This window comes from Gordionus sp. m RMFG-2023, chromosome 4 (assembly GCF_954871325.1).
Source record: "Gordionus sp. m RMFG-2023 chromosome 4, tfGorSpeb1-WG-v2, whole genome shotgun sequence".
NCBI classification, from domain to species: Eukaryota; Metazoa; Nematomorpha; class Gordioida; order Chordodea; family Parachordodidae; genus Gordionus; species Gordionus sp. m RMFG-2023.
Genome location: NC_088778.1, coordinates 33,628,054 through 33,651,132, shown reverse-complemented (window position 1 = coordinate 33,651,132; position 23,079 = coordinate 33,628,054). Strand labels below are relative to the sequence as shown.

Genomic DNA, 23,079 nt, shown 5'->3' with positions numbered 1-23,079 from the left:
AACAACGCTACCCTTAATGGCCCTCCTCTATATAAATAAGCGTCATCCGTTCCTCGTTTCAAAAAATGGTAACGGAATAACGCGTTTCATTAACTTATTTTTGAGTAACTGTGTAAACGCAAAGCGTTATTTTAAATTTTAGTAGATAATTTATAGCCGAGTTTTTTTTTTTTAAATTTCAGATCTAAACCACCAAAGTTTATTCTTCATTTTTTTATTTAAAAATTTTATTTTTATTAAAAAAAATTTTGATATCGAATAATCAAGATTTAATTTAGTTAAGAAAGAAAGAAAGAAAAGAAAGAAAGAAAGAGAGAAAGAAAGAAAGAAAGAAAGAAAGAAAGAAAGAAAGAAAGAAAGAAAGAAAGAAAGAAAGAAAGAAAGAAAGAAAGAAAGAAAGAAAGAAAGAAAGAAAGAAAGAAAGAAAGAAAGAAAGAAAGAAAGAAAGAAAGAAAGAAAGAAAGAAAGAAAGAAAGAAAGAAAGAAAGAAAGAAAGAAAGAAAGAAAGAAAGAAAGAGAAGAGAAGAGAAGAGAAGAGAAGAGAAGAGAAGAGAAGAGAAGAGAAGAGAAGAGAAGAAGAAAGAAAGATTATTGAAATCAATTCAAGTTACGTTAATCTTATCTTCCCTAATATTATATAAATAGAATATATGCGTGTCATTAATTACTTATTTATTCGGATGAGGATAAAACGATTCAGCCCTATTTCCCCAGTTATGGAACAAATTTTTTTTACGCCAATAAAAACTGAGGGAGCAAAGTCCACACTTTTTAAGCCTAGAAATGTAGTAATGTTTAAAATCACCAAACTTTGACCAACTCCAATATAGCGTGGTCAAGATTATCCCCTAAAAAAATTTGTCTTTAAACATCTAAAGTTTACCCTCAACTTAATGATAGAGAACTATTTTTTTTTCTTCTTAGAATAAATACTCCGTCAAGCCATTTTACGGATGGCCAAAGTTAGAAGGTTTAACTACACTAGGAGAATGTGTCCTATAATTCAAATATTTCAACCTCGAAAACCGGCAGCTCAAAAATCTAGAATAAAAATCAGAATCCAGAGTGAATTCTGATAAAGATTCTCGCGAAGATGATCTAAGTAAGTTGTATATTAAAAATGAAGATCATTTTTTTTTAAATATATAATACAATCCCCCCCCCCTTCCCAATCCTCTGTGCCAGTTGAACGCGTATTTGGGAGCACAACGAAAGTGTCGCGTTAGCGTTAGGCGGCTCAAATCGCTGTTATTCATCTTTGGCAAAAGAAATAAAATACAGAATTTATAACGTAGGAATAATATTTTAGTAATCTTTTTAAGTAACGAGAAACGGCGTTACTTTTTTTTTGAATAGGGATTGATGCTTTTCTGTCTTCGAAGTAAAATTAGTATACTAAATGAAACGTTTTCTTTTTTTATTAAATGATATTGCTTTGGATTATAAGGGATATTATCCGGTTTAGTGTTTTTAGACGGCTCTAACTCAACACTTTAGCCAGAAGAGTATTGCCTAAACCTCGAGATTTCGATAATATATCTCTAGACCTTTTTGTTCCTCCTATGACAAAATCTACAGGCTTGCGTATCGTGGGTGGGATGATTGAGTTAGCCGTCTAACAGCACTAATCAGAGTAATATCGGCGAATTTTAAAATATAATAATATCTGTATTTAAAAATGCAAACATTTTAAATATTTTTTTCCCAATATTTTAAAACATTATTATTATTATTATCTGATTATTTAATTATATATATTATATCGTTATTTTAATTATGTCAAGTATAATTTTTATCCATTTCATTTATAATTATAATATTTAGGATTAAAATTATTTCATGCAAAATATATCGAATTTCGTTATATATATATATATATTTTTTTTATATAAATAATAATTTTTAAATAAATAATTATTTTCGACTTTTATTTGTTTAAAAAATATTTTAAAAAATTTTTTGAAAATGAAATCAAAAATTTTTAATATTATTAAGCGCGCTCCTGTTTGCTTAATTTTTTTTTTTTCAAAAGTAAATTTTATAGCTAACTTTCTCCTTTTCCAACCCAAAAGGAATATAGATGTCGTATGTGGAATTCCGAATCTCTCGATCATAAATTCCTTTACCGAGTGCGATCTAACAGGAAATGCATGTATAGCATTGCATTTCAGCCAATTTTGCCACGAAACTTTAGGAACTACTTCTAATATATAATAAATTTTTTATATGGATTTTTTCATACAAATTTTTTTTTTAAAAAAAAATTACTAAAAATGTCTGTGGCTGAAATTGGCAAATGTTCTACGCATGTTAGAATACGTATTTCCGGTTAAATTGAATTTTAAACTTTTTAAAAATCGCCCTCGGTAACGGATTTTAAATTTTTTTTAAATCACCCTCGGTAACGGATTTTAAATTTTTTTAAATCACCCTCGTCGGTTACGGATTTTAAAATTTTTTTAAATCGCCCTCGGTAACGGATTTTAAAATTTTATTAAATCGCCCTCGGTTACGGATTTTAAAATTTTTTCAAATTGCCCTCGGTAACGGATTTTAAAATTTTTTAAAATCCGCGGTAACGGATTTTAAAATTTTATTAAATCGCCCTCGGTAACGGATTTTAATTTTTTTAAATCCGCGGTAACGGATTTTAAAATTTTATTAAATCGCCCTCGGTTACGGATTTTAAAATTTTTTTAAATCGCCCTCGGTAACGGATTTTAAAATTTTATTAAATCGCCCTCGGTAACGGATTTTAAAATTTTTTTAAATCCGCGGTAACGGATTTTAAAATTTTATTAAATCGCCCTCGGTTACGGATTTTAAAATTTTTTTAAATCACCCTCGGTTACGGATTTTAAAATTTTTTTAAATCACCCTCGGTTACGGATTTTAAATTTTTTTTAAATCACCCTCGGTTACGGATTTTAAAATTTTTTCAAATCACCCTCGGTTACGGATTTTAAAATTTTTTAAATCCGCGGTAACGGATTTTAAAATTTTTTTTAAATCGCCTTCGTCGGTAACGGATTTTAAAATTTTTTCAAATCACCCTCGGTAACGGATTTTAAAATTTTTAAATCCGCGGTAACGGATTTTAAAATTTTATTAAATCGCTCCTCGGTAACGGATTTTAAAATTTTATTAAATCGCCCTCGGTAACGGATTTTAATTTTTTTAAATCCGCGGTAACGGATTTTAAAATTTTTTTAAATCACCCTCGGTTACGGATTTTAAATTTTTTTTAAATCGCCCTCGGTTACGGATTTAAAATCAAGAGATTCCTAATCCCACCAAACGACATATATATATTTTTTAAAGATTAAATATAAATTCTTCCGCAATTTTTTGGCGGAAAATTTAAATTTCCACAATTTTGCTTTAAAAAACAACTTTTTTAACTTTTAAATTAGCACTTTATATTATTAGTTTTTTTATTTATCATTTTTTTTACATTTTTATATTTTTCTATATCTTATTTTTATATTTTAATGAATATTTATATTTTATTATTTTTTTTAAAAAAAAATAAATTTGATTGAATTATTATTATTTAAAATATAAATATTTTTTAACAATTTTTTTTTTTATTATTTTAAAAACTTTTAAAATAAAAAAATAATTATTTGATTAATATGTATTATTTTTTTGTATAACAAAATAATTAGACAGTGAAATTTAATTTTTTTCATTTTTAATACCATATTGATATTTATTTTTTTTATGATTCGGAATAATTTTGAAACTGGGATAATATAATATCTTATCAAGTGTTTCCTTAAATGATTATAATAATAATAAAAAATATCAATTCTCTATTCCCACAAAGTCCAATTTTCCTGAAAAGCAATATTGATCATCATCATTTTTGTCGTTTTTATCATCCAAATTAAATATTATATGCCTTGGGGAGAAAAAAATAATAATATTCAATTATTTAGTGGCCAGGTTAAAATGAAAAAAAAAAAAATTTTTCTTTTTAAAAAAAAATATGCGAATAATTTTTTTTTTTTGACATTATATTTATTATATGTATTTAAAATGATAATTATGTTGCGGTATTTTTTATATAATACAAATCTGCTCTAGCTATCTAGCCCTAAGTCCGATATAGCGTTATTTTAACGGCTCGTTTTGAGCCGATTTTTAAAAAGGGCTATAGCTCAATATTTCATCCAGAAGTAAATACGTAAGCCTGACTCAAGATTTTGTTCTTAGAAGGAACAAAGGTTCGAGTCATAATGTTATCGAAATCTCGAGAGACTTAGGCAATATTTCTCTGGATAAAATATCGCGTTACACAACACTAATGTTTAAACTTACATAACTTTCGATAATTTAAATATCATTTTGAACCAAATTTATTTCAATTTTCGTTTAGAATTTCGTTCTACTAGTTTTATAATTACTCCCATTCGTAAATTCGAAGGTTCTTCGAAGAGCGGACCGGACCTAAAACTATCCAGTTAAATTAACTATATAAAAAAAAGGGCCCAAGAGTCCTCACCCCCCAACCCCTCCCCCTTTTTTTTACTAAAATACTGGATAAGGCAGTGTAGAGTGTTTGACCCATTGAATCGCTATATATTATAAAAATTCAAACAAAATTTTAAAAAATATATCCGTTTTTGGAATTGTAATCTAAAAAAAAGAAGTTAGAAATCGCAATTTTAAGAAAGAAAGAAGGAACGAAAGAAAGAATGAATGAAAGAAAGAAAAGAAAGAAAATTAAATAGGAAAGAAATACCTTTTTGGGGAAACATAATTTGATATGGCGAAATTTAAAATTGATACGTGTTTCATAATTGAATCGATAAAAGTATATTCTTTAGTTACCGATTATGCTTCTCTGAAGAATTTGAAATCCATTATAATCATATACAATGTTACGAGTATGCAGCACTTACATTGGAGTTCTTTCACGATTTTAAACTATTGACTTACAATGTTTGCTTAGAAACTGGAAATTTTTATCAACAATATTATTATTTTTTATATTTTCTTGATTTTGTGGCAACGCGAGATTTCAACGTTTAATTATTTTCATTTAAATTGTTTAAAAAAAATCCTATACTATATAAAAACACAATTATTATCATCGTAAAAAACGTTTTTATTTGCTTTATATAATATCCCCTTCCACCAACAAGGTATACATATATATAAATATGTATATATTTTCACACACATATATTTATTAAAAAATTAATTATATAGCATAAACATAATAAAATTTTTAAATTACCCAAAATTAGAAAATAAAATGAATGAATTTAATTGCTATATCGTGTCGTGTTACATTTTAAAATATACACAATACCATAATTATAACGATTTTTTTTTTCCCAGTTAATATCGTATCGTATCGTACCATAAAATTATTTAAAGTTCAACTATAACCGGTTCAGATAACCCCACAATCCGGTTATATTGAGTTCGGAAACCAAACGGAATCTAGTTACCTTGTATGCCAAATCGGTAGGGCGAATTTATATGGAACTGCGTGGAGCGTGTGGAATAAAAATACATTTTTATTTTGTAATTAAAAGTTATTATCGAATAACATTTCGGATAATTCGAAACCGATAAATGGACTATTATTCGTATTCGATTCGGAACCGAATAATTGCGGTATTCGAAATACGAGATTCGTTAATTAGGACAATTCTTGTGAATTGTCAATTTCTTCCACTTCTCTAAACCTCCGGGAAAATATCTATTCGATTTTTTTCAAATTAGAAAAGTTTTTTTCTTTCTCCTCTTCCATTTTGCTAAACACTGTAGTTGGTACAAACTTAAATTATCGTAGAAAAACGCAAAAAAATTAATTAATAGTTTAAATAAACATTGGCTTTTTTTTTTAAAAAAAATACAATTTCATTCTTTAGTCTATCTAACAAAACAAACACAAATGCTTCTATCTAATGTAAATAATGTAATTATATTAGATTTAAATGTATATAATATAATATAACTGATATAACTTATAGGTAAGGCATGTAGATATTGGGGGGAAAAAATGATATATCTTTTAAAAATTTTTTAAAGCAAAAAACCTTTGAAAAAAAGTTATAAATTGTAAATATTACATTAAAACAAATAATTAAATGATTCAACTTTCAATCCACCAGTAAAATATAATTAATTTATTTGTTAAAACTAATTTTGATTATTTATTGTTACTTAAAAATTTTTTTTTTGAAATATTTTCTAGCTATCCGTCCATTTGGCGGGTTAAATAACACATACAGGATCTTAATTGAAAGGGGGGGGGGATGGGGGGGCATTAGGGCCTCCAACCAAATTTTTTGGGGACTTACTCAAAGAAATTGCAGATTTTAACGTTTTTTTTATAGCCATTTTAATAATACATAAATTATGATTTTAATATTACCTAATTTATTCCATTCACAACAATTATTTGTACTTTTCTATATAGGGACATGGGAGGAAGTAATGGCATCGTGATCTAGATTATTATTCCTCAAAAAGATCGGGTTGGTTAAGAATTGGGTTTAATGCAAATTTAATATCTAAATTTTGCGCTATCAATAATCTATAAAAATTTAAATTTGAATCAAAGCTCTTTAACATAACAATAATTAGTACTTTGGGATGGATACCTTTGTGCCTAAAAAGTTTTTTTTTTTTTGTCGGGCCAATTATAAAACTTGGTATGCCTTGAACTGGCAAGTTATAACGTATAATTATTTATATGAATTTCACATTATTACAAATATGAAATATAACCATATCCAGAATGTAGAATATGTGCACTGGGAGCTAACACGAATATTTCCATTTATTTATATTATATTATATATTCCAAACGCCCTAATTATTTGTACAATAATTTAATTATTATTTGACATTTCAGTTTTATATGCTAATCGGAAATCCTTAATTATCTGCATGTTCGTAAAATTTAACCATTATACTCGTTCTCATCTATTTAATGAACGAATTATTTTTTATGGCCACTCAAAACCTGGCCGATTTTTTAAAATCTATGATTCGTAATTTAAAAATAAATGACGGAAAAGTGATGGAGATATTCAATTTCCGGTTTAATACGATATTTCCGGTCGAAATATGCCAAAAAATACAAAATAGTTCGCTAAGTGCTCTCCCCCCCCTCTCAAAAGAACAAAGTTAAGGCCCTAAGTTTTGGACATCTATTAGCGATATCTCTAGACTTTGAGCGATATTTTTTTTTCTGGTTAAAATATAGAGTTCGCCTTCTTCTAAAAAATCGGCTTCAAAATGCAGCGTTTTTTTTGCGTCACTGTTCATTCTTGAACAACTTATCTTGAATTTGAAGTAGGTAAATCACTTTTCGCCAGTTCGGTTAATTCGCGCATGTAAGTCTTGAGAAATTCAGTCTTGCATCTAAGATTTTTTTTCTAAAATTCCGAGTAAATTATTATTGGAGTTGAACTCAAAAAATTTGGCAGATAAAGTTTCTAGATTTACTTTTTTTCTTCTGATTTGTGAGTCGGTTAGATCCGGTTCTGCCTTCACTAATAAAATATTATATATATTAGACATATCTTATTTGCATAAGGCCACAAAAAAAAACAACATTTAAAATTAATAAACAACAATAAAAATATAAAAAGAAACGCTCGTAAAACGCCTTTTAAAATAAGGTTTCCTCTTTATCACCATTAAAACGTGATAATACCGTATTATCATTCCTTAACTTAAAACCCTAATTTTTATCCATTTAAAACCCGTGATGATGCCGGATAGTTCTGATCCCTTTAAAACCGTGATGATCCCGGATAGTTTTGATCCCTTTAAAACCCGTGATGACCCGGATAGTTCTGCTGATCCCTTTAAAAAATTACGACATGTACATTATCATTTTTTCTAACATATGTCGTTACGGGTCATTCTTTGATTTTACTTGGTACCCCCCCCCCTCCTTATCACCCATCTTTCCAATATACACGTCACGTGACTACTTTCTATCCATTTATACATATTCGATTGGTAGTGTTAGTGTTAGTTTTAAAATTTTCCCAATTTTTATAAGGCAATTTTTTTAATTTAATTTTTTTTTTTAAAAAAATGATAATATATAATATTCACACAAATCCCCTTTAATATATTATCTTTTCAATCCACTAGTAAAAACACGCTCTTTATTTGTTTTTTAATCACTCCTCGTACAAAATCGGAGATAAGAGATTATCATTTTTTTTTTTAAAAATATATTTTGCTTTGTTATACATATATATATATATATAACGAATATGCAGGCCCCCCCCACCCTTACTTCCTCGTTCATAGTTTTTAACGCGAATCGCGGGCCAATATCGAATGAAATACGCTGGCCGTATTTTTTTGTATTTACCGCCACAAATACGCTCTAACTGTGAACGCGGGGTTACCACTTCCGCCCCAAAATCAAGATATAAATGAAATGTAACGTAGGATTAGTGCCGTCAAAAGCTACTTCAAAAAGTAGCGCGTTACCGTTACATTTTCAAATTAAAAAAAAATACAAAGATAATATTTTAAAAAATTAGTCTGCTCTAAAAATATTCTATTATGAATTTGCGACTTTTTTTTTAAAAAAAAAATGAGGAAAAGAAGATGAACGTTTTTATTTGTCACGTAATTAACAAGATCGTTTCTATAATTTTTTGTCCTCCAAATGTCTTGAGGGAAAGGGGGTTGCGATAACTAATTATAAGTTTTGCTTGGACCCCTAGCAGCTGCCCCAACACTGGCAAGCAGTTGAGAATGGTGGTGTGTTGTTTAATTTTAGAAGTTATATTTATTAAAATAAGGAAATTCATTAAATATCCTTAATTGTAACGAAAGAAAGAAAGAAAGAAATAGAGAAAGAAGGAAATAATTTTTGAAGCAAAAAAGCATATTCTTGGATTTTCTATCATTCATTTCATTCTAGAAAACAACTATGAAAGGGGTTGTCTTCGTAGAATACAACCAGCCAATCAGATTCTTCAATTTTTTTTTCCATCAATATATTAATATGATCTTTTAGACAAAATGGAAGATTAACATATGGTCAGTTCGGTCTGAAAGTTGGGATGGATGTATTCATATTTGTCTTATCCCTTTCTTTAATTAAAAAAAGTAACAATGATTATCAAGATGATCGTAATTTCCCAATATTCATAGTTGTGTATAATAAACCTTAAAATTAAGAAATAAACGTGGGTATTTTTAAAAGACCTTAAAGGGTAGACCTGGCCCTTGCTTGCATTATTTATGAATGATGGTTACGTCGCCATAGAGCGATTAATTTGCGAATCTCGAATAAATTGGGTTTGACTCACTATCCAAATTGCCCTTAACCCATTTACTTATATCCTTGATCTAATGGCGAAAAAAAAACAGATGGCATTCCCGAATACCATTTTGGTTTAGAAGAAAATATATCATTCGTTGGATTTTAATCACGTGTATCCCAAAATGTCCTCCTAACCCCAAACACCGATCCGACTTATAACAGCTGAGAGGTTGAAAATAAAAAAGTATTGCGACCCTAACAGATTTTCATTTCACCCAAATAGATATTCCTACCAATTGGTTGTTAGATCCTCAAGTCTGCTATTAATTTTGCAAAAAATATCTTCCCTTATAATTTTATTTGCAGATAATTTATTTTTCAAACGTCCATTTATATATTTTTTTTTTAAAAAAAAGAACACAATACGTGAAAAAAAATGTAAATTTTTTTGTTTTTTTTTTAAACATTTACTTGTATCTATTATATCTAAATGTATACGTATTTGTATCTAATATTATAAAAAAAAGTATATTTATGTGAGCTATTATTTTATATAATTCCAAATCAAAATAATATATATAATATATAGTAATAAAGCAGCTGTAAAAACCTTTACTTTCTTTATATATATATATTTTTTAATTTTTTTCTCCCCCCCCTTGTTTTTTTTTTGTTCATCAAATGAAAAGGAAATTTTTTCTTACAATTATTATAAAGTATATAAAATTTTTCCCTGAAATAATCACCCTCCTCACATACTTAAAATAACTTATATAAAACGTTAATAATGAAAAAAGGAAAGAAAAAAAAAACAGCTAACTAAGATGATAAAGTAAAAAAAAAAATGGAAAAGATTTTTTGTTTTGTTCTGGGATTGAAAGAATCGATTAAGATGCCTATGATTCCTTTTCTCGTCTTCATAGAATTACTTTATGGCACAATGTATTCTTACCGATCTTCACATGTTTTATCGGGCTCCGAACTCGTGTAACGTCGCTATATAGCCAACGTGGAGTCGTGGCGTTTTTTTCCCCCGCTATTTGGAAGTCATATTTTGTTTATATATTGAATTTTATATAACCAATCAACACATAATAAATAAATTTTTTGGGATCCTTTTGGAATTTTCTCTTTGGATTGATCCACCTGATTTTCCATTCCTAGTAGCGTCAACTTGAAGATTGATTCGAATATTTTAGGATAAAAACGTAGCTGCACTCGTTTTTATAGTTGACTAAAGTTAGTTAGTTTAGCAACACTCATTCCTAGGAGATCGTAAGAATGAATCACCTAACCATAAAATACGGATTTTTCTTTTTAAGTTATACATTTTTGTTTTTTTTTTTAAATAAAAAAAAACCATTTATAGATAATTATTGAGACAATATATATATATATATTTTTTATAATGAATTTTAATTGGGATTGGATAACGATAATTCCTTATGAGAATAATTAGCCGGAAAAGGAAGCATTCCTTTAAATGTCATTCCAAATATTCCATTTTTTTTAAAAAAAAAGAGTATTTGTTTTTATATAACATTTTATAATAATATTAAATTAAAATTTAAATAATAAATATGACAAACTAGGAAGGAATATTTTAGTCCCCCCTACCCTCTCTCTTATTATTCTTATCCGCGTTACCAGGTGGTCACGTTCTTTATAAGGACGAGAGTCGTAGACTCACGCGCTAAATGAATGAACGAAATTATATATTCATCACCATTTTTATATTCTGGCGATTCCTGTAACTACTCCAACCTCGCATAAAGAGGTTGGCTTACTCAAGTTACAGATCTTTGACAGTCTGAGCGACATCTGCCAATGATAATAAAATTTCGTAAAAAATGATTCAGGGATAAAATGGTGACACATATTTGAAGGAATTTTAAAACTTAAAATTAAAATCACTAAATTTTATTCAGCAAAATTGATGATAATGTTTATATACTACAATAATAAAAAAAATTACCCCCTGATTTTATTATGACATATATAAAGTTTTAATAATAACAAGATTTAATAAGCAGCTTTAATGAAATTGTCGTTCAATTTGTATATATGGCTTAATTAATTGTCGTTCAATAATTACTATATTATTATTATTATTAAAAGGTCTTAAAAAAAAGTATTATTGATTACTTAAAAACTCTTTTATTATAAACTTAATTTTCCTATATATATAATATACACATAAAATTTACATTTATTTTTGTTATTATATACGATTTAAAAATATTATTACACTTATTTTTATTATTACTAATACTAATAATAAAAAAAATTTTTTTTGTACAGTAGATTTAAAAAAGTCTGATATTTGATTTGAAATATTATAATAAAACTAATTTAATTACTAAATAAATGATTTTTTTGTATAATAAATAAATTTAAAGTTCAATTTATATATTATATATATTTTTAAACTTTCTGACTTTTATTTTTCGGTTTATTATGACACTTTTTTTTTTTACTAAAGAATTTCTTTTTGTTCCCGACAAATCAATTTAGCGAATATAATTTTAGCAGGAAAAAAAGTAAATACACCTTAAAATGATGTCAAAGAAAGATACTCAAATGTGAATTTGGAACAATGGAATTGTCATTTGTTTTGAAGATAAAAAAAAAAGATGATTTTTGGAAATATTTTTTTATTATTATTATATTAAAAAGGTGTATGATTTGAATTTAGGTATTAAAATAAAAATAGGAAAATAGGAAAATTAATTTATTATATATTTCAATTTTTATAAATTGTTTATTTTTGTTTGGATTTAAAAAAAAAATATCGTTATAATATTTATGGGGTAAAAAAAAAAACACTACTTCTCAATTAAGAAATACAGACTAGCAGCTGTTCCGTAGGAAGGTTTGATCCCTCTCTCCCTCCACAAAGAGTCCTAATTAAGACCTTTTTTCCCCAAAATTTGGCTTTGACCCCACTAAGTTCAAAGTTAGAGCGAATTTAGGGCCAAGTTCTATAAAAAATACAGCATATTTTCTATACTCGCCACTAATTCGCTCCAGCTGTCAATGAGGGATAGAGGTCTGCAATGGGCAGGTTCATAACCAAAATGACCGCCCACTCGTTCCATTACCGCCCATTTATCTATAAATTTTGTATGACCCACCCGCGCCCCCGTCTAATGCTTAAAAATTATTTTTAATGGGGGGCTGGTTTGACTCTCTATTTATTTAAAATATATCTTTTTAATTTTAACCATACATATATATATGTAAATATCAGAGTTGTTAAAAGATACTTTTTAAATGGATCTAGATACAGATACAACGTCTAAAAATAATATCTAGATACAGATTATTTAATCAAAAATCTATCTAGATACAGATACAGATACCACATTTTTATATCTGGATACTTGTATCTAGATCCTTTAACAACTCTGGTAAATATGCGATATTATGAAAGGAAACTAATATTTTTTTAAAATAAATTTGAAGTCTGTTCTGCTCATTTCACCGTGAAAAAAAAAAATTAAAAATTTACACCCCCATTTTACAATTTGATTTGACCCTCCCACCACTACGCCCCAACCATTCCCACCCCCAGAAATATGGGCGGACGGGCTAAAAATAGGCACAATGCAGACCTATGATGAGGGGGTGGGGTTAGGCCTCTTGTCTACAACGTTAACTAATTATTTAAAAAAAAATTAAACATAGGCCACCCTCAATTATATTTTTTTATTATCTTTAAAAAAAAAATACATTAAATTAAAAACTTTTTAGTTTTTTTTTTCGCCGATAATTTTCTTTTTTTATTATTTTATTAAAATAATTTCATAATTTATATTTTATATTCTCCACGAAATTTCAATTAAAAAATATGTTTTTTAAAGGATTTTAAGATATTTTTATTTTTACGACTTTTCTTTTTCTCTAAAGAATTCTTTTTTTTTTTTTTTAAAGAATATATTATTTTTCAAATTTCGTTTATTTTTTTTTTATTACTTTTTCTTATTTTTATTTATTTTTGTTATTTAAATTTTTGTTTTTGTATTTTATTGTAATTATTTACTTTCTGTAAGGAAAAAAAAATTTTGTTGGTAATTATCGGAGACTTGCCGGAACCGGGCTGAATACGGTTTTAAAAATCCGGGCCGCGTATATTATTATATCTGATCCGATTTAGCCGGTTTTTAAAACTTCTCCAATTTTTGCAGGGGGTCAAGAAAATCACATAAACATTGCCCATGGCTGTTTGTGACGTAATTTCCGGTTAATTAGACTCACCCGATGTCTATGTGAGTGAGATTGATCGCTATAAATCTTAAAAGTGAAGGGAGTAAAATGATGATTCTAGGGTTAGCTGAGCTGTCAATTATTACCTCTGTTTAAAATTACTATGATAAAGTCAAGGATAGACTTACACTTTTGTCTATTCTATCTCGAATAAGGATGATGGATTGACACGTAAAATGACATAATATATTATATTTAGGCACATCATGGAGTCGCCTTCCTGAATTGTTTAAAACCTGGAACTGAACGTTATGGGCATGGGTTCTATTGACCGACCCGACCCTAGCCTCCTTATATAAAGTTTTTCCCACTAGTTATATAAATATAGAGCTTTTTTAAGGCCATATATTTATATCTTGATACTTTTTGAAATGTATCTTTTAAACTACATTCTACTTGTCAAAAAAAATATGCTAGAAGTAAATAAAGTAATTCCCTTCTTCCGTCTTTCTACTAAATGGTCACGAAAGAGGCTTCCCAAACATCCCACTGGTATGTAGGACCCCATAACAATTCGCAAAAACACTATTATCGTCGTAACACATTCGACAAAGCCATCGTGTACGTTTCTACGACCGCTCCTTCTGTTCCTCACTCCAAAATGGCCAACAAATTTTCTTTCGGCAAAGCGGCCCCTATCGCCGCCAAAACCCATTCTTCTCACGCGTATTCCTATCAATCCTCTCGCCCCCCGAACCCATCCCTATATTCCCAGAAACCCGTTATTCCCTTTAAGGAAAATAATCATCCCAACTACCCGATGACCATAATACCTCTCACGAATCTCACTAAATACGTAGGCGAAAATGCCCGTTTTAAATGTCAACTTAACCCCGAATCTCGGACGACTCCTCCTGACAAGAAATTGAGGTTCAAATGGTTCAAGAACGAGGCGCCCTTGCTTTACAACCACGATGACGGCTTGGATTACGAGTCCCGCAAAAAGGAATCTTCCAAGGATTTTTACTATTCGGATGCCCTTGCTCGATCTCGAAGGAGTGGGAGATCGGTTAAAGATGACAAGGATCTAGATCCCGATCACGGGCACCACAAAAGGTACGCAGGGGACGAAGGTTACGAAGATTCGGCCAATTATATTTCGGACAAGGACAAATATTCGATCAAAAATGTACACATTTTTGCATTTTTTTTTATTCAAAAAAGAAAAAATTAAAAATATCATTAGGATTACTATTCGGGTCGAGCAGAGATTAAAAATAAACCGGTATTCGTTATCGATAACGGTTTTCCCATGTCATTAATCGATGTATAATTAAATAAAAGATTTTTTCAAAAAAAAATATACTTAATAAATCGTCCTATAGACTAATGACATACAATAATAATACCTTGACTGACGATGCATTCCTTAAAAGTGTACATCGATGAAAAACAGCTGGTGACGCCATTTTGATTAACCCATATCACAATTTGAAAAATTTTAAACGAGAGGCCAATTTTATTCCCTATGTCTGACGCAAACTTTATTAAAGAATTGCCTGATCAGCGAGATGATAAGGAAGCAAGTTTATCTATTTTAATAGTAAAGTTTCTAACACGAGAATAATTAACTATTAAGGGTTACCAAAATGGCGGGTCCAGCTGTGCTTTCAACGACGCTTTCAAATGTCTTATTATGAATGAATCGTCAATCTAGGTATTATTATGTCATTTCTGTGGTAGGGAGGGGAGGAAGAAAGAAAAAGACACTGCCCGATCAGACACGTTGCGGGAATCTTGATTTTTTGTTTAATTTACTTCGGGCCAGATTTAGATCCCGACATTTTCCTAATCCTCTTTTTTTTTTACCCAAATTTTTCCGCGCCTATTTATTTTCCCCTTCTATAAATTTTTTATCGAACTTGGACCGACTCCCTATTTCTAAATTACGAGTTTCGAACTAGCGGGACCTATCGCTCCAAACAAACCTCCATTAGAGTGGCTCCAGTTATGGTAGCAGAGCGAACGAAACAGGTCAGTCAGGATGATAACCAAATTCCGTTTCTAATGTCCTCTTTCTTTTCTGCATTTTATATCTTCTCAATTCTATTGTTTTTTTTTAAAGGGAGACTGTTTTTTTTTATTTAATAACCCATTTTTTTGTTTTAAGTTGGATTTGTTTCATGTCAAACATCAAATTATTTTTTTTTGCGCCCATTAAACTTTTTGATGTATATATTATTATATCGATTTTTTTTTGGTTCTCTACGCTTTTTCGAAACGTTTGTAAAAAAAAATTAATAAAATAATATAACATTTCCCCGGGCTTTTAACAATAATTATATTAAAATTAAATTCGCGTTTCATTTTTATCTAATTAACGCGCGAAATGTGACAGCGAGTAGATCTTTCCTTCATGATGAATAGAGAGGTAAAGGAAGGAAGGAAGGAAGGAAGGAAGGAAGGAAGGAAGGAAGGAAGGAAGGAAGGAAGGAAGGGAAGGAAGGAAGGAAGAAGGGGAAGGAAGGAAGGAAGGAAGGAAGGAAGGAAGGAAGGAAGGAAGGAAAGAAAGAAAGAAGGAAGGAAGGAAGGAAGGAAGGAAAGAAAGAAAGAAAGAAAGAAAGAAAGAAAGAAAGAAAGTGATTATCTTAGAGATAATTCAGTGTTTCTTGGCTTTTAATATATTTTTTTAAATCTTCAAGGCCGGAAAATATTCAATCTTGAGGCTGAGAAATTTGGAGATTTATGACAGAGGGTTTTACAGATGCGAAGTGGACGACGGGGCTAAACGAACGCAATCAACGGGATGGCTCTACGTTAATCCAGGTTAATAATAAAAAAAACATTTTTTTTGTCTTGGAAAAAAACGCTTTGAATATTAGATTGATCTATCTCCGCATTATTTTTATTATGTTTTATAATCCCATGAAAATTCGTTTTAATAATGATTAAGGTGAAGAATACAGTTAAGTCATGTGATAGGTTTTAACCGGTTACTTTAGATATTTACCCCCTCCCTAACCCCAGAAAAGGAGAAATCTAAATTACCTCTCCCCCACCCCACCCCATTTCAAATCAGTGACCATCTTGCGACGTACTACCCCCTTCCTACCCGTGGTTCCCTGGTTAGATTAATCCTATATACAATAACTAAAGCGATGACATCTGCCGGTTCAAATGTTGTTAACTGTCATTATTTGTCATGCCATTCCTTTATCCGTCCGTCCAATCAAAATATTATAACACACGGAATATTCTCCATTTTGATTTCTTAATTTTAAGATCATCAATATCTTACAAAATCCCCCGCGAGAATAAGTTTTCTACGAACATCTGTTCGTTCTGAAAAGAATGAGACAAGCTCGGGATTGAAAAATCTTATGAGGTTGGGAAATAGGGATTTCAGCATTTCTGTCTGGAAGTATTTGTCGAGGGGAATGCAATCAGTAAATTCCAAAAATTACAGGAAAGAAAAAGGAACCAATCAGAGACCGGGAGGCCCGCTTCGGATACACGGGCCGGGCCGTATTTTAATTTTTTGAGATATACTCGGAGCCGCGCCATGAGACCAAATATTTTTAAAAAGATCCTGGCCTGGCCCGAAAATATTGATACCCGGGCCGGGGACATGCAAATAGTAACCTCCGCAGGTCTTAGATATATATATTGATTAAAATGTCGATTATAAACTGACAGATACGACGTTTACCATGTTTTATGTTGATTTTTTTTTTAATTTAAAGATGAAAATCCTCTGAATCTCAATATAGTGATCCCAAAGTACCCAGAATTAAATTTCGACGGCAATTTCCCGATCAAAGATGAAGAGTTATTATACCTATTCCTTATTAATAATATTTTTATATTTATATATATAGTAATTCACTTAATTTATGTGTTAATGTTATTATATCTGCCGATATAAGAGAGAAATATATTTAAAAAAAAACAATGTGAAGCTTAGCAATGCAAAAAAAAACAAACAAAAAAACTGTTTTTTGTTTAAATGTAAAGAAACGGGGAAAATAAAAAAAGAAAATCAAAATGAGGGGGATTAGTTAAAAAAAATGATAGGGCTGTGCCGATATTTAATATCGGATCGGATCGGTACCGATATATAACACTTTCCGAAATATCGTATCGGACCGATACCCGGAAAAACCGATTCGATCCTATCACTTTTCCTTTTCTTTTTGTTATTTTATTTTATGTTATGTGTATTTATTTTACATAATTATAATATTTTTTTTTAGTCTTGCATAAAAAATATTGATTTCTTAATTACATTTGGTTCAAAGGGGGAGGGGGGGGGGTGAAAAATCAGTATAAATATCGGATCGGTATCGGATCGAGTTTGAACCAGTATAGGAAAATATGAGATCGGATCGAATATATGTGGACCGGCGCAGTCCTAAAATTAATTGGGTATCGAAAAATATTCATAGATTTTCCATAAGGATTATAAGTAATAATAATTTTTTTTTAAAAAAACAGGAAAAAAAACAAAAAACAAACATTTTTGGTTTTTTTTTCTCCCCCCCCCCTAGTTTTAGCTCCCTTTATTTAAAGGGAGAAGGGAAGGGGTGGGGGGTAATAAAATAAATACAAGTCAGCCCACTTTATTTTTTCAAAACTTTGATTTTTCCCGGTGGAATAATGTCGCGCGACGTAACTGTCAGATAGAAAAGAACTCAGGGATTACGTCACTACGTCACTCAAAAAAAAGATATATATATAAAATTCAAACATATTTAAAAAAGAAGTAATCCCCCCCACCAAGGCAACAACGATGAAGATAACGAAATAAACAATTCCGAAATCCTCGAGGACAAAATACTGAACGAGCAAAATGAGAAGGTGCACAAAGCTCTGTCCTTCGATTTGACCCACCATATGTCGGGGCGATGTGAACCGTACGCGGGGAGGATTTGCGCCTCCGTATTTGCCAAGTACGACTCCCGAAAGAACCCCGGAGTTGGGGCGTTAGGAGACGGGGTTGAAGGAACGAATCCGGTGTTTATTAAAGGAGTCCTAACACAGGTTTCTTTTTCTCTAAATAATTCGCTCCCAAATTTTTTTTAAAAAGTCAATATTTTTTTTAAATAAAAGGAAAGAAAATAAAGAAAGAGAAAGAAAGAAAGAAAGAAGGAAAAAAGAAAAGAAAGAAAAATTTTACAAATTTTGTATTTTTTCTAGATTTTTTTTTATTCATTCCTCCTATTCCATTATAATATAAAGTTGGAACTGGAGAACCATTTGAAGGGAATCCTGGAACTGATCGAAAACAATTTCAACGACAAAATGTCCCCGGAATGCGCCAAATTTAAACTACCTCTCATGTGCTTTAAAACCTTTCCGCCATGTATCACCGATTCGGTCGCTATACCCTCGCAAACATACAATAGAGTAACATTCGATGAATATATACATTTACAGTTACAAAATAAAAGTAACGGGTTCATTTACGTATATTTTAATTATTATTATAGATTCACGCTAAATCACCCGCCGACGACAATCGTCTACCGCGTCCCCGACTTCTGTGCAAGGACGAATGCTTAGCGTTGCAGAACGGTGTATGCCAGACCGAGTTTGGATTGGCCAAATCTTACAAGGGCATAAAAAATCACCTGCAAACTTGCGACATTTTACCCGAAGTGGCGACACCACCGCACCCTGTCGAAAAGATCGATAATATCGACACGAAAATTCTTCCCAATTCTCCGACAGAGACCGAGGACTGTCTCAGATTGGGTGTTATCGAGAGAGACGACGATAGGTCGCCAGTTAAACCTATCGCTGCCAATTATATTATAGGGGCGGGAGCCAAAACATTTCCGCCCGAAAACGCAGCTGGTAATAAATCCGAAATTTTTGAAATCGCCTTTATTTAGTTATAAAAAATCAAAAAATAAATATAACATATTTTTTTTAAAAAATCCGGGCCGGGCCTGAAAATATAAAACCCGGGCCGGGCCGATCCGGGGCCGTTCGAATGGTACCTCTGCAAGGTCTCTGATAATAATTCTTCAAAAATAATTTTGATAAAAGTATTTTACACACACACTGAAGTTTTTTTGATTGTAACAAACAACGTAAAATCTATGAGATTTAATTGAATCATAGAAATTGAGTATAGAATATTTTTTATACGATATTTCAAAAAAAAAAAAAATGAAAACAATTTTTTTTCTAGTTATCATAAACCAAAACACATCGGAAGTTATGATTGTATAGACATAATTATTAACATCGACATCTCCTTAACCGACAACTTTACCCTTATTTTGAGCGTTATAACGAATCTCTACTGGCGGCTTTTTTTAAAAAATTAATTCCGCCCAACTTCCGCGAAGAGGCTAGCTGCTTCCTATCCCTATCTATTCGGTAATTTCACTTTTAGAACCCGCGATAATATTGCAGACTCAAAAATAAGAGGGCTTGTTTGACTTTATCATAAAAAAGGGGGTTTTTTTAAAATACTCTTTAAAATGAAGATCCTTAAACAAATTCGGGCCGGGCCAGGCAAGACGGACAAATAATTTGTTTTTATTTCGGGTCGAGCTTTTCGGGACAAATTAAAAAATTCGGGTTCGGGCCGGGTTGAAAAATTCGGGTTCGGAAAATTCGGGTTCGGGCCGGGGTGGAAAAATCGGGTTCGGGCCGGGTTGGAAACATCGGGCCCGATGGGGACCACTGCGTTAAAATAACAATTTTTTATTTTGACAAAATTATTGGGTCGTAAAAATAGAATACTTTATTCGATTATTTAGCGTTATAAACTAGGTAACCGACTAGGTTATTATACCAAAATTTGCGATTTAAAATTAAAATAATTTTATTTTTGTGTCACTGGACCTGAAACTTCTGATTTCCGGTCAAAAAATCAGAATCCTGAAACCCCCTGAACCCGAGTCCATTAAAATAATTTCCAGGATTATCGGTTCCTAAGGGTTCTAACAAAAGTGCGAGTTGATTTATGGATATATTGATTTAAAAAATGTTTGCGAGAATTCATATTAGAGGGTTAATTTACTGTTAAATTTAAGAACAGGAAGTTAGAATCACTCTCGAAAAAAAAAAATTCTGAACCAAAAACCCTTTTTTGGTACAGGGGTTCCAAATTCTGGTAACAAATGAACTTAAGCTACAAATTTGTTAAAATTGAAGTGGATCTTCTATATAATTTTTTTTTTGATGAAAGCGATTATGTATTGATCTGAAAACCTCTTTAGTAAAAAAACAATTTATAGCAGAAGCGTTCAACGCTTTTGTTTGAATGTAACAATCACGCGTTTTTTTAATAACGCAAAACAAAACGCTTATCGATTTGCGCATTCGTAATTTAAAATCGATTATTTGAAATAAAACGCAAAACAAAAAGCTTCAATTCGTAATGAACTATTAGGACAGTCGCCTTACAAAAGTATTTTTTTAATATACAAATTTGTATTTTTTAAAAAATGTTACGATTATTCAGAAATCGTTCTCCCCTACGTAACCGCCAATAACATGGAAATTCCGCCGTCGAAATTCGTTAATAACGGTGACCGTCCGCTGAACGTCGTCGGCGATAGCAACCTGACAAAAAACTTGATGATAATCTTACCCAGCGTAGGTCTAGTATTAGCGTTGTTCATATTTATCCTCCTGGGATGCTGGTACCAAAACAGGCGCCTGAGAGCGGGATCAAAAAATTCTCCCCAAATCCGCGGTTCCAATATCAGCATCAACCATTACAAAGTTAGTGCTAAAAGATGAAGCTTCTTATTTAAAAACCCGTTGTGTATATATAATCTGCACCATAAAACGATTGATCTTCTTATACATTAATTTATTACTTTATTTTTCATTAAAACAAGTACATTATTATATCTGAAGACAAAGCTTTCTCAAACATGTGATCATTATTTTTACAATAATATCCACTAAAAAAATACTAATTCTAAAAAAAATCACTTTTGATTGACATTTCATATATATCATTATATATATATATCAGAGACCTCCGGGCCTGGCCGTATTTTTTTAAAAAATTTTATACAACATGAATTAATTATATTGGTCAATTAGATATGGTTATAATGATTATATATTAGTTATGATTAATATAATGTTTGGTGAAAGATAACAACTAGCTAACACTCATAGTATCTATTTACATAATGAGATTATAGTTTTCCTGCCATGGAATAAATACTCAAAGGATTAAATACATCATTATATAATATATGTTATATTTTTATTTTTTTATTAATTAAAATATCATTTCTATTTTTTTTTTTATAAATATACTTAATATAGTATATTCTCAAAATATTATTTACACAAATTTTTTTTTATAGTATCGATTTGTTAATATACTAAATAACTGTTTAGAATTAAAAAAAATAAAAAATGTCGTAGTGTTGTTAGACCGCTCTATTTGAGCCGATTTTTAAAAACGGCTAACTCAGTGTTTTACCCGGAAAAATATTGTGCAAGTCGAAAATTTGTCATAGAAGGAGCAAAGGTCTAGACATATAGTATCGAAATTTCGAGGCTTAGTACAGTATTTTTCTGGCGAAAATATTGAGTTACCCGTTTTAGTAATCGACTCAAAACGAGTCTTTTAACAACATTAGCTAATATACTTGCTTATTTAAATGGTGACACTCGCCGAAAAATATGATAAAAATACGAAACAATGAATTTTTTGTGCATACCAGGTCGAATATAATTTTAAAAAATTCCGAGCCGGGCCTAAAAATTTTTTTTTATAAATATCCGGGCCGGGCCGGGCCGGGCCTAAAATTTTTAAACCCGGACGGGCCGGGCCGTAAAAAATTTTTGAAATATCCGGGCCGGCCCGAAACTTTTTAATCAGGGCCGGGTCGGGCCCTGCAAATGGTACCTCTGCAGGTCTCTGAAATATATAAAACTACAACAGTTATATTTTTAAATTTCTGATGAATCAACAAAATATGTATGATATTATTTTTTTTGATCCTCTAGGATGATAAGTCAAATAACAATTACGAAAAAAGTAGCAGTTTCCCTTATTACAACGCCTCCGAGATTATCCCGCTGAAATATTCGGCGAACGGGTTTTCCAAACCGGATAACGTTGTTGACAATTTCTACCACGAGACGCGCTCGAATATAAGCAACAACCAAAGTAGTAATCCATCTACGGATAATAATTTGATGGAAATTCCGTTCGAGCGGCTGAACATACTTCAGGAGATAGGAGAAGGTGAATTTTAAATTGTTGAATTTTTTTTGAGATTATGGTCAGTGAGCATAAAAATTACAAATCGAATATTTTGATCGAATAGCGTATTCGCACGATTCGACGAATAATAAAAACGTTGATCGATTTGATTCGTCGAATAAGGTGATTCGAAAAATTAAATTCTTTAAAAAAATATATATTTTCGAAAATTTAGATTTCTAGTTGTTGTTTAAAATGGTTCGATTTGAGCCTATTTTTAAGAAAGGGGCTAAGTCCGCATTCATAGTGGATCCGATCCGACACGATTTAACAGCTGGTCGATTTTTAAAATCGGTTTATGAGAATCAATTTTTCTTTATTAAAACCAATATTTCTTAGGTTATTATCATGTATA

General features: G+C 30.5%; 1 protein-coding gene across 3 annotated transcripts in view; it reads left to right on the top strand.

Moving 5' to 3' along the window:
* The window catches only part of LOC135929142 (tyrosine-protein kinase receptor cam-1-like), a 37,966-nt gene that overhangs the window by 10,540 nt on the left and 4,347 nt on the right, over positions 1-23,079 (top strand). The window contains exons 1-9 of one of the 3 annotated variants that reach the window (XM_065465660.1): positions 3,847-3,948; positions 13,949-14,660; positions 16,174-16,297; positions 17,215-17,299; positions 18,235-18,511; positions 18,710-18,877; positions 18,961-19,327; positions 20,952-21,214; positions 22,466-22,706. In XM_065465660.1, coding sequence (XP_065321732.1) covers positions 13,989-14,660; positions 16,174-16,297; positions 17,215-17,299; positions 18,235-18,511; positions 18,710-18,877; positions 18,961-19,327; positions 20,952-21,214; positions 22,466-22,706 — 2,197 coding nt within the window. In that variant the 5' untranslated portion in view covers positions 3,847-3,948; positions 13,949-13,988. Of the gene's footprint in view, positions 1-3,846; positions 3,949-13,948; positions 14,661-16,173; positions 16,298-17,214; positions 17,300-18,231; positions 18,512-18,709; positions 18,878-18,960; positions 19,328-20,951; positions 21,215-22,465; positions 22,707-23,079 lie in introns of those variants that run through there. The other 2 variants (XM_065465658.1, XM_065465659.1) reach the window with 2 other exon arrangements.